The sequence below is a fragment of the Neophocaena asiaeorientalis genome, unplaced genomic scaffold (assembly GCF_003031525.2).
Source record: "Neophocaena asiaeorientalis asiaeorientalis breed wild unplaced genomic scaffold, Neophocaena_asiaeorientalis_V1.1 scaffold303, whole genome shotgun sequence".
NCBI classification, from domain to species: Eukaryota; Metazoa; Chordata; class Mammalia; order Artiodactyla; family Phocoenidae; genus Neophocaena; species Neophocaena asiaeorientalis.
Window position 1 is genome coordinate 1,448,208 of NW_020174420.1, and position 16,694 is coordinate 1,464,901.

Sequence of the window (16,694 nt, forward strand, 5' to 3'; positions counted from 1 at the left end):
CGGGCTGCACTGCACAGCTTGTGGGATCTCAGTTCCCAGATAAGGGATTGAACCGGGGCCTTAGCAGTGAAAGTGCCAAATCCTAACCACCAGACCATCATGGAACTTCCCTACTCTGCCACCTTAACTTGCCAGCTCCTTATACTCCAACCTTTTAATAGCTCTTCTCCCTCTTAGTACCTCATTCACCTATATGGTTTTAATGACAACAGACTCTTGGCATTCACAAGCCATCCCTCTCCCCACCCCATTCCTTACTCTGTGGCGTGTAGTATTTTATCATTTTGCTCAGGCTGTGGCTAAGTGCGAACTGAGTGTGCAGTGAGTTTGGTGAGCAACAAAAAGATGCTGTGTTCTTCACTCCACTCTTGCTGACTGTGAGCTAACTCTTGTGCTGTGATGGGAGTAAGAGATCTAAAAAAGTAGTTGTTTTTTGTTTCCCTCCATTCACCCTCTATTGTTAATTGGTGCATTCTAATCTAAAGAGATAAAGAATCAGATACTAAAAATTCTCAGTCAGTAGGCTTATGTCTGAAGCATGGCCTCATCTAAAACTTTACAGTACAGGGCTGTGTCCAGCACCTAACAATCCAGTGAATTATTTTTTTGTACCCTTACAACTCCCCACAAACATTAAATAATAATTCAAGTGGTTTAAAAAGCAATTCTTGTGGTCTACAGAAAGTAAAGGCTACTTTGTCTTTGTAGTTTCAAGTTAATATTAAATGACTTGCTAGGAGCTACGTTAAATGGGTCCTGGCAAAAATAGCAGATGTTACCAGACGCAGAAAAAATGTCTTTCTAAGCCATTAAAAAAGTCAAGCAAGGTTTTACTCAAACCTACTTGAGCCAAACATGCTGTAATTGAATTTTACCCAGAAAAATCGAGAGTTTTAAGAAATCTTTGACCTGTACCAGTTGAAGCAAAGTCAAACACTGTCACGCCTATGATTTCCAGTAACACAAGAAGAATCCCCAAACATCCCAAGTCTCAGTGGTTGTAGAGAAGCCTGTCTGCAGAGGCCAGCAAGTCTTTAATAAATCAGCCACAAACACAACATGGTATTTTAAATATACAGTAGGAACATTTATTTTAACACTTCTAAAAGATATTTCTCCATGCCTGATGATTTGATATAAAAATCAAACCCATCATACTTTCCCCTTCAGTCTCTCTACATCAAGGGCAATCAAAATTTGTACAACATGAATATTTGCTTCTGAAACAAAAATTACAAATTAAGTGATAACAAAAATACACAAATCAACTGGACCCTAAACGAATTTCTAATGAATTTTTTCCCCTTTCCCCCAATCACCTAGAGCTTCTTTCTTCAGCCTCATTCTGCTCCTTTTCCTTTCTTTGCTTGGCCATGAACTTCTGTTAAAAGCAATTCATAATATAAAATATTTATTAGATGTTGCTTTGCTGTGTTACAAATGTATCTTATATATTTCACTGTATTTACAATTTAAAGAGCTTGATCCTACAGAATAAAGATTAGAAACACAGTGCCTTACATTAACATTCCTTCCTTCCATTTGTGAATCATCTGATATTTATGATATACTTATGCATTATCTTGATGCTTGGGGACTCAGTGGTCAAGAAGATAGATAAGGCCCCTTACCTCATGGAGCTGACATTCTAGTAGGGGAAGAGAAACAATAAAAGAATAAACAATTTAGGGGGTGGTGGTAAGTATCATAAAGGAAAGAAAGACTGTAAAGCAAATGAGATTGACTGCTTTTTGGGTTGGGAGGAGTGTTCTACTTTAGCTAGGTCTTTCTTTGTCAAAGGCCTTTCAGGGAAGCTGTTATTTGAGTCGAGACCTAAAAGATGAGGAAGAACCAGCTATACAAGGGGGGCTGGGAGAGGGCAAAGGAACAGCAATATAAAGGTGCAAAGGCAGCAAAGGGGCCTTTCATGTACGAACAAAAAGAGAGCCAAAAAAGCTGAAACACAGTGAGCAATAACAGTGAGGTCAGAGAAGTAGGAAAAAAAAATCAGATCATGTAGGGCCTTACAGACCCACAATAAGAAGTCTGCGTATTATTCCAAGTGTAATATGAAGCCAGTGGAAGATTTCAAGTGGAAAAGTGACACGTTAAGAGCATAGGTAGCACAGCACAATGTTTAAGGGCATAAGCTTAGAATAAAACAAAGGTAGGTTCAAATCCTAAATCTGCCACTAACTAGCTATGTGATCTTGGGGATTAGGTACTCTTTAATCCTGTTTCCTCATCTTCAAAATTGGAACTGATAGCATCTACCTCATAAAATTGATTGGGGGACTGAATAAGCTTCCAGCAAATAACAGCTCAATGAATGTTAGATGAGTGTCTGTGCCACAAATTCAATACAGAGGATATATAAAGCAACTCTCAAACATTCAGGAGGAATGAGAACCACTGTTTCAATTACGGCTAATGATGATTCTCTACAGTTCTAATCTAAATGTGTCCCAAAGACATGTACAACTAAAAACAGAGGTGGTAGTAGTGAGGAAATGGATTAATAAAGTTAAGTGGATTCTTTGGCTAGACAAGTCTGAAACTTTAACACGTTATGTGTCCATGACTCTGCAAGAGGGCATCAGAATATACAGTTTCCCACACTTTAATGGAGTGTCACATGGGACTAGTGATATGCAAAATCTACTCTGGCAAACGCTGCCAGAGGAAAAGAAATAAAAACTAGGAGTTACTGGCAAGATACAGTGAAGGACATGAATAGTACTTTGAACTTAAGAGGAATAAACTAACCTTAAAAAGTTCTTCCAAAAGGAAAGAATGTACATGTTGTGTGGACACTTCAGTAGTTTGACTATAATACCACCACCTGAAGATTTGATGAGTTAAAAATAAGAAATATCTACCTCTGTATTTTGCTTATGACGTGTACTCCTGCAGTGATTTGTCATTGCTTTTTCACCTGAGTAGAAGAGGGAACAAATTGGACAGAAGAATCCAGCCTTCGGTACAAGAAAGTCTAAATCTAGAGGACAGGAAGAGAGAGGGGGAAGAGGAAGGAAAAAAATTAACGATAATTTATCTAGAGCTGTGTTAATTTATCTGAACATGATAAACATACTAAGCACAGTATACATTTATGTACAAACATAATACACACTGTTATATATCTAGGGATCAAGAGCAATTAAGCCTCTAATCACAAAACAGAAGTCTTTATTTTTAAACAAATTCTGTAATATTCCAGAGCCTCCAGGAATGGCAGGGAATTCCTTCAGAATAGCAGTTCACTGGAAAAGAATCTGGTAGTCTTTGAAATAAACCTCTTAGGAATCCACTGTTAAAATAAAACAGGGAGAAGAGGCAAAATGATAGTCAACTGTCTGCTTGAGGAATACAATGGGTAAACAAATAAGGTGCCCCTTAGCTCATCTGAGCTGGCCATGAACAAAGTTTGCTAGCTAAGCTTTTCCATCATGTCCTACTCAACTAGAATTTCTGCCTGGGCAAGTATAACTCAATTCTTACCAGAGCAACAAACAGAGTACATATCCCAGACTTCACGAGTGCAATAAAAGTATCTTTGTCAGGTAAAAACACAGCTTAATAAACTGTTCTCAGAAATGCCAGTGTGCAAAGCTTGCTAATTTCCATTCTAATCATCTAAGCAAGGTCATTGCATTACTCATCTAAACAACAGAACACTTATTACGGTTCTGAATTTTTATTTCACATGGATATGGAAAAAATGTCGTTTTTACTTTACCTTCAGGGACATCAGGTACCACTGATTTCCCCAAAGAAGAGTCCTCAATCTTCTTGCGTTTTCTTTCTGGTTCTGAATCCATTAATCCAGATTCTTCATCAACTAAAGTCATTAAATTTTTCAAGGAAAAAAAAAGTTATTCAAAATAGATTTATAGATTTTATATTAAGTGATGTTATCTGAAGCTAACATCAGATAATCTCTGCCTTCAAAGATTAATCTATGAAAAAAAAGATTAATTTACAGATCATCTCTCTAAGTAAACCTTTCTTGGTTAATCCCACCCGACTATTCTTCCAAGAGTCTTTATATAAGGAATAAATGGGTAAATCTGTTCAACCTTATTAAATAGATTCAAGGATATGGGACTAAAGCTTAGCACCATACTTTATTTACACATTGTTCAGGAAAAAATTTTAAAGGTAATGGAAGAAGTTCAAGTTCTATATTACTGGCAAGAGTTAACGTGTGTATGAAAAAGTGCTGGGGTGGGAGAAGAGTGTGGATTGAGGAGAAAAGGACACGAGCAGAGAATAATTCTGCTGTCCTGTGTTGAAACCCTTCCAACCAAGAAAAACAAAGCCTAAACTGATGGACTAAGACCCTTGTTAGACTGAATCACAAGTGAAATTACAAACATTCAAACCCAGCAAAGTGAATTAACATGTAAGAAGCACTCAATGTTATCAGCAAAATGCCTAACAGGATCTTGGGGGAAGACAAAAACAAAAACTGGTTCCAAGCAATTCTGGTTACCCTCAGCAGCTGAAATACCTAACTGTTGTAAAGCACTGGACAAATCTCTCTCACATACATATCATTCATTTAGCTTTTATCTCATGTGAGACAAGCAGGTCAAATCATTATTATCCCTGTTTCTTCACAGATGGAGAAAGAAAAACCGAAAGAGGTAAGAAACTGATTATGTCCAAGGATGCATAGCCAGTAAGTGACAGAGACTTGTGACTTCAAGTTCAGTGCTCTCCCCATGTAACTGGGCTACTCTTTCCCAAATCTGAGGGGATGGTTAGAAACTATGACATCGTTATTTACTGTTCTCTTACTCCTTGCATTTTACCAGTCATCAAGTCCCAAAGAGTAGATTAAAAAGGCTGTCTCGCTTTTCTTGACTTGATGCTTAAAACAGCCTCCAGTGTCTTGCTACAACCCTCAACAGAGTAATACTTTCTCAAACACATTTGCTGCTACCAGGCCAAAGGCACCTTTATCTAATAACAACAATAATACATATTATATATAATTACATAATCATTTAAGAGATTAAAACAAATATTTTAAGTTTAAAATTATTTAAAAAATGACTTTTTCTTAAGCTAGATTCTTTCATCAAATATATTGTCTATTAATGAAAATAAATGGTTACAAAAGCAGTAAAGAAATGATTCTTTTTCTATTCTTCTGTTGAGATGAGGCAGTTCTAAGCAAACTGGTAGCTGAAGTTGCCCTATCACAACAGAAATCCCGAGGGGGGAAAGCCCTCATGAAATTATGCTGGAAGCATTTGTCAGTTAGTAAAACCATTGACTATGGCTTGGTATCAAGGAGAGGTTAATGGAGAACAATAAACAAAGGAGGAGTACCCACTTAGCCAAGGGAGAGAGCATCAAGAAAGAGTACATAATCAACAGTAACAAATGATGCAGAGAAGTCAAATAAGACTAAATTAAGAAGAAAAAAACTTAATCCAGTATGACAACAAGCAGAAGGGTTTTAGGTTTTTATTACACCTGGTTAGGAAATGGGAAAGGAAGAGGCCTAAATAAACTGTGGAGCAGCACTGAGGACCCAGCTGAGAGCTAGGTCAATGAGATTCCACTGAATCACAGGTGGTAGTTTTTCCTTAGAGAACATAGCATACAAAAGCAGGAGGGCAATGAGGGTGCTGTTTTCAAGGAGAATGGTACTAGGGATTTAGGATTTTGCTATGAATATATGGACACAATGACAAATACTTGTTAAGTAACTGGAGTATTCTAGACACTGTTCCCTATTTCTTTCAACATAAATTGTATTAATGTTATTAAGACATCTTATTTAATTTATGGCTGCCTGCTTGGCAGCATCCACAAAGCAAGGGACCTGGTACACAAATTAAAGCTAGTTAATAAATAATTTTTACTTGATGCTGCAACATGGTCAGAATAACCTTTCGTAGATCATTTCCACGAAAATTTGTCACATTCTATTATAATAGGATCACATATTATTCTCTATTATCCCATTCCATTATGTTCCATTATCTCTATAATTGCAAAGATAAAAATCTTTATCCAGATCTAATCATTAATGGGCTGCCTTCCCTCACTCCCTCAACTCCCATCCCTGCTCTGTTGACTCTTTTTCTACTTTTCTTCTTAGACAGTAGATCTTTGGAACTTTAACCACCTCCTCATATTGTGTTACTCTCTCCCCCACTTCTGTCGATCCTGCTTTACCTTCACTAATTTGGAAGGCCTCTTCATCTTTTGCTGGTTCTGCCGTAACAGCTTTTTCTGATGGTGGCGTTTTCCCAATTCTAACTCTCTTGGCTGGCACTTTAGCTTTAAAGAGAAAGTCTAATTTATTGCTACAGTAACAGTGTTTAAATTGCTTTTAACTCTGAATAACAACTTTAACACCTTTTTTTGCAAACAAGATAGATATTACTCAAATTTGGGAAGGAAACCTATTTCTAATATAAAATAGAAGAATTCTGTTTTTAAAAATTCAGCACTAGTCTAAGCATTCTCCTTTTATTTTCCCACTTATCCTGATCAAAACTCCACCTTCCCACCTGCTTTTCTCAAGGAGCCTACACACATTTTTCTATTTTGTTCAAGACTGTGGGACCTTGCTAGTATTTTTTATTCTTAGTTTGGTTAAATCTTTCAAGATTTTTGTATTTGAAATTATTTTGATCTCCCTAAAGTACTGAAAGTGAGCTGACCTATTATTCTATACCATCAAAATATTACTTAAAAGTGAAATGGTACCTTCACAAATTTTCCCAAATCCTAAGTCTAAGCAGAAACTAGAAGGCAGGCTGGTATAAACAGCCTTCTACTTATCAAAAGCTGTATTTTCTCAATAATACAAACATATCATTTTCATTCCAATTCTAATCTGGGTATTCTAGTTTGCTTTCTGGCTTTGTTGTCTTTTCTTGAGATACAGTAACTTGGGGCAGGGTCTGAACTAAGAGAAATTTGTGAAACTTGAACATATTTCTTTGGAAAATATCACTTGGCCATAACTATCTGTTGGCTTCTTATGTCAATACACAGTGAAATTATTGGTAATGCTGTAACATATATTTAAAAAATTTTTTAATGTAGTCCCCTCATAAAGCAAAAGCTACCACTTCTGAGTATCTACCTGCTAAGTGTCTTTCAATCATGGTTTTCAGATCTTCTTCCATAACATTCTCATTTACTGGACCCACTTGGGACAAAGCTTCAAGTTTTGTCTTCTTTGTGTCCATAGCTCTCTTTTTTCTATCCCCTCTTTTATCGGTGGGATGGTCATGTTTGCTTTGTGTTAATTCAACTTTTAAATCATTGTCTCCATCTTCCTCCTCTCCAACTTCATCAACAGTAACAAAATTAAGCTCTTCTTTAAGGTTGTTAAAATCTGCCAGAGAGTCTTCATCCTCTTCAGTTACTTCATCTAATGTCACTAAATGCAGATCACTGCTGTCATCCTGTATTTCATCTACAGTAACTAAAGCAGAAGGGTCTTCAGGCATGTGAGAAGAAATGAACCCAATGGAATCCCTTCCAGTATTTTCCTCATCTCCTTTAGTATTTAAAGCAGCAAAACTTATGTCTGCTGACTCATTTAAAGGTAGCTCTTCCACTTCTCCAATTTCATCCACAGTTACCAAGCGTTCCTGTTTGAGAAGATCTTGTTCTTCAGCCACTGACAGTACAGTAACATCTTTAGGTTCACTGTGGGAAATGCAATCATCTTGATCAATTAACTCATCTAATGTAAGAAGTGAATTTGAATTTTTTACCATTTCTTCCATATTTATTTCTTCTTCATCAATTACTTCATCCACAGTGACTAGAGCTTGTGCTATATGTGCAGCTGCATCTTCTTCTTCCCCAATCTCATCCAATGTTACAAAAGATAATTCTCCCTCAACAACACGAGAAGCAGAGATTTTCCCCTTCTTCTTCTTCAAGTTAAGTTCAGAGGAAGGGGTATTTTTGAGAGCTTCTTTCCTTTTTCCTTTCAGTGGATTCTGCTTGGCTTGAAAAGGATTCACTTCTTCTATAACTTCATCCACAGTAACAAATTCATCCAAATTAAATGGAAATAAGGGTTCCTGTTGGAAAGGTAAAAAAACTCACAGAATTGTGAACAACTACTGATAACTGGCTAGATTCCATACAGTCTCAATAAATGTTCATGACATATCTATCATTTGTGAGAATTTCAGTATAGAGATGTTTCCAAAAGCTGAAATTAGTTATTTTTCAAAGCCCCACAAACAAATCCGAAGAGTAAACAATGCCAAAGGTAAAATCCTAACAATATCAATCTAATTCCACCTTTACTTAATTTCAGTAAGATTACAATTATTTCCTAAATGATGTGCGAATTGGAAATACGATGTACAAAAATACTACATTAAGAGCATTTATCAAACAATTAATATAATATAAAGAATTTACTATTCCATACGTTAAATGATATCTAGCAAGTGTTTTGGAGACTTCATGGACTACTAAAAGCACCTCAAATGCAACTAGAAAGTTAATAGCTAACTAGATTGTTCCATCAATCAATTTATATACATATTTTAAGATGTGTAATACTAAGATACAGGCACATTTTGCTTTATTGCACTTCGCTTTATTGTACTTTGCAGATACTTTTTACAAACTGAAGATTTGTGGAAACCCTGTGATAAGTCTAATGGTGCCATTTTTCCAACAGCACTTGCTTACTTCATGTCTCTGTGTCACATTTCAGTTAATTCTCACAATATGCAAACTTCTTCATTATTATTATATTTGTTATGGTGATCTCTGGTCAGTGACCTTTGATGTCACTACTGCAAAAAGATTACGATTCACTGAAGACTCAGAAGATGGTTAGCATTTTTTAGCAATAAGGTACTTAATTAAGGGATGCACATTTTTTTAAAGACACAATGCTACTGTACACTTAATAGAGTACAGTATAGTATAAACATAACTTTTACATGTACTGGGAAACCAAAAAATATGTGTGACTCACTTTTATTGAGATATTTACTTTACTATTCTGGTCTGGAATAGAACTTGTAGTATCTCTGAGGTATGCCTATATAAGATTTATATTTTGAGAAAGTTATATGGAAAATTTATTACTAAGACTTAATGACAAATATGACTGCACTTGGAAAAAAAATAGTATCTGTAATTTGAAAAATGGTGCCAATTACTAAAGAAAATAAATTCCTGGCAGGCCTCCTACACATTTAGTACACTATCAATGGTCAATTACTAGTAAATATAATAGTGGCATTACAATACATACCCAGTAAATTTAGGGCAGGAGGGGGAATCTGTAAGCAACTGTACTATCAATTTATTAAGCCATGGAAGAACCATAATCCTTACTTCTGCTTCTTAAACTACTAACATTTCTCCTTGCTCTAATAAAATAGACCCAAATTTATGCCCTACCAGGGGAAAAAAGTAAAATAACTGAAAAAATATTCTATGAATAACAGAAATCTAAAATACCAAACAGCCAAATATATTGTAACACGTTTATTTGGCAGTAGAAGTCAGTACCAAGAAAGTAAACCTTAAAGCCCGTCTCGTTAGGATAAATTGAGCCATACCAAAAGGATAACAAAATGGAGAGGACTCAAGTCAAATGTCAACCTCCTTTACATAGATGATTTTATTCTGTGTTACAACCCATTCCTACTGATGTGAGACTGGACGTGTCTTCCTACTCTAATCCCCTTTCCATCCCTGTGTAACTTTTTGCCCCACACCAAGAACAAACTATTTAGCCTAGCTCAAGGTCAGAAAACGAACTGGTGGTGGGGTCAAAAATATACTATCTCATTCCTGTCCCTTGCTCTATATCAAACTAATTATTACAGGAGAGACACAAGTTACAAGGTGGACGAACTCTTTTATGGAATGATGGAATAGATGGGTCTGTGTTAGTAGATCGTTTCTTACCTCTTTGGGTTTGGAACTTCTACCAGTGGTGCTTTTAGAAGTCTTAGTGTTTTGCCCAGTCAAAGTCTGAAATATTAAATAAGAAATACAGAAAAACAGAATTTACAACTAGGTTATTAATGTTCTTTAAAACACAAAAAGAATTCAAACAGCAAATATTACCCAAACACATTCAATTATACAAATATTTAACAGGTATACCAAGCTAAGTCAACAATCATTTAACAGTATAGGCATCATCTCCATAAGTTGTAGTTAAATTCAGTTTTACTACCTAAGTCGGGCCATCAGTAAGCTGATAAAGGGAGCTTCAATTTAAAAGAGAAAACTGTTTCCCATTTCAGGAGCAGAGTGCTAAATCACCTCAGGAGATTCAATGCAGAATTTTTTTTTTGAATACAAAGTTTTATTTCTGACCACACTTTATCCAAATAATGCTTTCACACCTGTTAATAAATTACAGACTTGAGCTTATTATTCTAAGTGTCTACTGGCTTAAATCAATGGAGTCATTTAAGAAAGGGAAAAGGGAGCTTGGGGGCGAAGGGAGTGAGGAGATGAAAGCATAAAACAAGATTACATCTCCTGCTCCTTAGCTACAGAGATAATCACTTCATAGATTCTCTGAACATTCTTCCTACCCTCCTCACCTTATTGTTGCTGTCATCCCGTTTCATGGCAGAAGGTTTAGCCTCTGTTTCCTGAGACTGTTTTGTAATATCCCTGTAATCCAGTTTAGAATCTTTGCCTTGCAGGACTGAGATCCTTCCACTGCCTCCTCTGGTAACACTGCTCTGAGTGGGTTTCAATTTACTGCTGTTTTCAGCCAAGCCTGATCTGGCACTTGTAGGTTTAAGGAGACCCAATTCCTTGGCTGAAAGTTTCTTTTCAGCATTTATTTGATCTCTGAGTACAGATTTTAGAAAACTTTTCTGGTTTTCAGATTTTGAAGCTGTAGCTTTTGCCTTTAGAGAAGAGACCATACCAGCCTTGATGCTTGATTTACTGCTAGATGCATTTGATGCAGGAAGCATACTAATTTTACTAGTTTCATCGGACTTATTGGCCTGAACCACTCCTTTATTTGGGCATGCCTTGGTCACTGAGTTTTCTGCAGGCTTTTCTTTCATTGCAGCCACAATCTTTTCCAACTTCTCTGCAACCATCTTATCATCATTCTTTTCAGCCTTCTCTATTCGTATTTGCAGATCCATTCTGGCTTCCTTGGTACTTAATTCATTCTCCTCCTTTTCATCCATATTACTTTTTGCAGAAATTCCCTTTGTGCTCACTGCCTGCTCATCCCCAGTGGAAATTCCAGGTACTAAGGCCACAACACAAGTAGATGGTACTATTTCTGAAACAGTTTCATGTTTGTCTACTTCAGCTACAGCTTCTATCATAGACTGTGTAATCTTAGAAAAGAAATCTTCTGCTTCAGATGGAGAGTCTTCTAGAATTCCTTTGATGTTCCTTTCTTCTATAAATGCACTATCAGATGATGATAATTCTGTTTCAGGGTTAATAATTTCTGCCTCTTCCTTCTCAAAGTCACTGGTATACACCTGCTGATTTAAAACAGACTGCTCTCCATTTTCAGTGAATAAGTCAATACTGGCTGGAGTGGATGCTACAAGAGGAATTTCCACTTTGACCTCCTCTCCCTGAGTTTCAACTTCAAATGTTTCAATAGCAAAGTCAGAGACACATAGTGCTTTTTCTGGTTCTTCCTCACAAGGCTCTTCCTGTTGTATAAAAGCTTCTATTTGAATGCTGGGAATAGATTCTTCTTCAACTTCACTAGGTTTAACAGAGGGACTATCAGCTGCTCTTTGCACCTCACTTTCATCAACTGGATGGTTTTTCAAGTCAGGGCTAAAAGTATTTAAAAACAAAAAGAACACAAACAAATATCAAACTATGATGAGAAGTCAACCATCATAAATAGTCCTGTCGATGCTAATTGTTAAGACTTCCTGATACAAGAGCAATAAGCATTGGGAAATCCAGTCAATCAGCATTATAATGGTTAAGAAGTTTTGATGTAAATATACAAATAACATAAAATTTTAAAAAGATCCTCCATTGCACTAAAGATTTCTTTTTAGTTCAAAGGAAATTATGGCAATATTATGACCACTGATACAATCATTTTACTCATATAAGTTATAACCATTTTTTTTTTCCTTCTGTGTCAAGTTTGCCCCGGAGACCAGAAGGCTGAATGTGAATTTGAGACATCTCAAATTATTATTAGGTCCTATCTCCCCAACAGTGGTAACTGAAATAATAAAACATGTTTATGGTTCGCGAAACTAATGATCCATGCATTAAAATTTACAATTTTATAAGTGAGCCTTACCTAAAAGGAACAGAACTGATAGGCCACAGTTATCTTAACCACGTCACCTCTTTCTTTTGGATGTGAAACAGATTTGTTTTCAATTTCCCAAGAACTGTATTTATTAGTAATACTTAAAAGAAAACTTTCTTTGGAAATATCTTTTAAATACTCTGTTGGAGATTAAAGTTAGAGGCAAAGCTGATACAATCACCTTAACATAAACATGTATTCTTATTATAAAGTATGTGCCTTTGGCTATATCACAAGAAGAAATTTGTTAAAAGAAATCCTTCCAGTTACAGAGACTAATTTAAGATTCTGATACATAGCTTAAAATTTTAAGTAAAATTATTTAGAAGAAATGGAGGAAATACATGGCAAATACATGCAACTGATCTAATTCATCAAGGTCCTCCCAAATCCAACATAAAAATAAAAGTGTGCGATACAACTATTTTCACTGAGACAGAGACAGAATAAACTTTTTATATTAATGCTCCATAGATAAGAGATTATCCTGAATAGTAATAAGGAAAATCTTAGCTTCTGAAGACACATCCAGCACGCTGCCAACACAATAATGTTTAACAAATACATCTGCTTAATTACATTAGAAGGTACAGCTTGGAAAAAGACTCCAGAAAGTGATCCTGCCATATCAATATCTCAGTGTTGACTTTTTCCTCCTACTCTTCAAGGAAGGAGGGGATGAGACATCCCTTTTGATATGCTTCTCAAAGGATGGCTATATATTCTTTAGTTACTGCAAGATGGTGTCCGTGTCCTGAGACATTAATAATATTTCAGAAGTTTGAAAAAGTGCTACCACATCAGGGTCTAATCATATGAGCCAATAAACTATTCCTCCCTCCTCCAATGATGGTAAGTTTAAACTTCCAGAGGAGAAAACTTTTCTAAGAGATCACAGAGAAACACCTCTTAAAGAAAAGCCATTAAGGCAAAGAGTTTGACGAATTTATTTAAGTTAAAAAGTCAGTAACCATAGACCTTTATCAAATAATATTCTATTCAACTGTATAAGCTATCCTTTGTATGCTGAAAGGGTTTAAAGGTTTGTATTTGAAATGATTCACATCCCTTATATTAAAAAATACCAATGGGGGCTTCCCTGGTGGCACAGTGGTTGAGGGTCCGCCTGCCAATGCAGGGGACACGGGTTCGTGCTCCGGTCCAGGAAGATCCCACATGCCGCGGAGCGGCTGGGCCCGTGAGCCATGGCCGCTGGGCCTGCGCGTCCGGAGACTGTGCTCCACAAACGGGAGAGGCCACAACAGTGAGAGGACCGCGTACCGCAAACAAACAAACAAAAAAAACCAATGGCTGATTTTTGGTGTTCCAAATTCTTAGGAAAAGTTAAAAAAAAAAAAAAAAAAAACTTGCTGCCAAGCACAAGTATGACAAAGAAAAAGTTGTAATATTCAGTTAAAGCAGTTATATAAATATTATTTTTCAAGAAATAAGCTTTCATTTTTAAGTTACAAGACTCATTTCCAATAATGAACATTAAATTCAAACTCCTGCCTCAGTACAGAACTGCATATTAACCCTAAAGGCTTTAAAAACTAGAGCTATACAAAAACACCAATTTACTGGGCTTTAGAAGGTGAACAATGGAGATTTTGATTCCTGGCTCTAGGACATAGCAAGTCCTCCCCCTTTACCACATTTAAAGTTTGTCAGTAAATTTAAAAAGCTGTTATCTTTTATATAAAATGAATCACTATGCAGTTTCACACTTGAAACAGACAGCATGAACCTACTTAGGAAAATGGGTTAATTCCATATTTGTTCTTGTGTGCCAGTCTTTCAAAATTATAGTGCTTTCTTCATAGGATTTATTTTCCAAAAATTAGTACCTAGTTTTCTGGCTGATATGGTAAAAACCTTCAGTGTTCATCAAGTTAGCTTGGAAAGTCAGTTTGAGATGTCAAATAAATGAAATTATTAACACCAGAGTATAAAAAACAGTCTTTTAAAAGAACAAAGAAAACAAAATCATATTCTGGAAACTGGACCAAAAAAGGATTCCAGGAAGGCTGGGTTCAGGATAGGGGTATCTAATTTCCCATTCCCCTGTCTTACCCCATCCCTCCATAAAACCAGGGTTTCAAAATCTTCAGAGAAGGTATATAGTAAAAGCTGGCCATGAGAACAAAGGTTAACACCATACCATACACTTTCTGAGAAACTTTAGACTGAGACATAACACTGAAGATCAGTATTTATTTCAGAGGGCCACTGAGTACTGCCCAACATTATTAATGAACTGATGAACATTTCCTCTTGCACCCTTATTTGGAGCCTTAATCATATGATAAATAAATAATGTTCACATGGGGGTTGGTTAAAACAGGGAAAATGTAGAATTTTATTAAATTATTAATATATCCATGTGAGATTTCTTTTAAAAAGGAAACAAATACTCTACATTAACTATAAACAAGAGGATCATGTTAATGATTTAGCATCCACAAGTGCTTAAAAAAAAAAAAAAAACCAACAAGGACCAGTGTTTTCTCAGGATCAGCTTACTCCAATAAAGAAATGTGAAGTATTCAGCCACATCCCATGTCTTTTTTCTCTAATGTCATACAAGTCAGAAAAAAACTGCAAAGTGGGAATTAAGAAATTATTAGTGCTAGAACTTTAAAAATTAATAAGATTAGACAACTATTTGTAAATTCATTAAGACATATCTGATTTTAAAAGATAAGTGAAAACAATGAAAGAGAAAATGACCAAACGCACACAATAGCTATTGTTTTGGACGTGAAAGAAACTGTCAAATGAAATATATAAAATGGATTTTTGGAAGAGCCTACTTTATTACCAGCCAGAGTTACTAAAGCCAGACTGCAGGTCTATCTATACTACTACATGCAGCATTGTTACTTATTCAGCCCTTTGCAGGCTTTTGTAGCAAACACTGCTTGCTGTTGGTTATTACTTCTTAGGCATGTAAATATAATTGGTATGCTGATGTGCAACTTAAAAAAGTCTGTGTGGATACATATAGCCAACCTATTGCTTAAAGTTACCGATGTATTTTAATATACTCATAATCATCTTTATCATTTAAAAAAGTCTCATTTTATAAAAATTAATTACTGAGAAGAAAAATCTATAAGACATCCTGTTTTACAGGCATCTTATAATTAGGCAGTGTATCAAATAAAATAAACTTTCCATATTTAAACACTCAAACTCCTCTTTCAAACTGATAAGCTCTTACTACACTGACTAAGAAATAAGGGTAAACCACTTAGTATGAAAGAGAGAAAGAATTCTCTATCAGTGATTCCCAGTGAAGAACAGTAAAAGCGAGGTTATTCATTGATGGGACAAGGGTGGTGGTAAGTGTATTCATCAGGATGAGGAAGTCACTACGAACAGGGTATACTATATGTGGTCAAAAAAAGCTGTGAGTTACCAGTTTGTATAGACTCTGAAGAACAACCTTTCAACCTCTGAAAATATAAAGCAGTGTACATATTATTTTGTTTTATACCAAAATACACACTAAATATTATCTTTCCAGTTTTAAAAACTCAATGAAAATTTAAAAGGATTATACAAACTTAAAATTTACTACTGTGCCTATTTTGGAATAGAAAAATCTAACAAGAATATAATACTGATAACAGAGTTGAGCTGTTCAAGAGTCTTAGCAAAACATTTCATAAAGAAGGCAAATTTATATATTTAATTCAAACCGTGTGTACACATTCACTTCTCCTAAAAAAAAAAATCAGTAAATATCTGAAAGAGACCAAAAATAATAACAAAAAAGGCCCCTAGGTCAAACAGAGCCCTCCAAAAACCCCAAAACAAAAAACACCCTCATAACACTCATAAAAGATACAAACTTTTTGTTACTAGTGAACAACTACCATAAAATACAGAAATAATATTCAGTAATTAACTACGTACTACAAAAACTGTTAGCAAACTTAAAGCAACATACCTTTTTTCCCCTAGTTCTGGGTCTTTCTCAGCTTCAGCCTGTAATATAATTCCACATTTTATTAGAGGTTATTCTACTGGATTTAAAATATTTAACTCATCAATGCAGTGTTTTCAGTTCTTAAAATCTAAGCTAAAAAAAAAAACCCATACCTTAAAAATATATCAAAACAGATAGTTTTCAGTGTCCACATAACCATCAGCTTCTAGAATTTTTTTCCCATTTTTTGATAAAGATTTCTAAATAAGATTATACAGAATAAATGACACACAGAAATTAATGAGAAAAATAAGTTTCCATAATGTTTATAATAAATAAGAAAATTTTAACTTTAAAAGCCTGGAAATACCACCTTTTGCTAAGAATAAAAACAATCAACCTGAAATATCAACATATTTTTTGTGCAATTATTATTTTAAAAGACTTCTATTTATG

The 16,694-nt window shown here is 35.3% G+C and overlaps 1 protein-coding gene across 7 annotated transcripts in view; it reads right to left on the minus strand.

Annotated features, from left to right (window-relative positions):
• Positions 1–1,060: 1,060 nt before the first annotated feature.
• ZNF638 (zinc finger protein 638) overlaps positions 1,061–16,694 on the minus strand; it is an 84,910-nt gene continuing 69,276 nt past the window's right edge. For 4 of the 7 annotated variants that reach the window (XM_024756374.1, XM_024756376.1, XM_024756375.1 and 1 more), the window contains 9 exons: positions 16,260–16,297; positions 10,581–11,805; positions 9,931–9,996; positions 7,115–8,069; positions 6,196–6,300; positions 3,740–3,841; positions 2,880–2,998; positions 1,632–1,648; positions 1,061–1,381 (listed from right to left, as the gene is read on the minus strand). In XM_024756374.1, coding sequence (XP_024612142.1) covers positions 1,288–1,381; positions 1,632–1,648; positions 2,880–2,998; positions 3,740–3,841; positions 6,196–6,300; positions 7,115–8,069; positions 9,931–9,996; positions 10,581–11,805; positions 16,260–16,297 — 2,721 coding nt within the window. In that variant the 3' untranslated portion in view covers positions 1,061–1,287. The remainder of the gene's footprint in view (positions 1,382–1,631; positions 1,649–2,879; positions 2,999–3,739; positions 3,842–6,195; positions 6,301–7,114; positions 8,070–9,930; positions 9,997–10,580; positions 11,806–16,259; positions 16,298–16,694) is intronic. The other 3 variants (XM_024756378.1, XM_024756377.1, XM_024756379.1) reach the window with 2 other exon arrangements.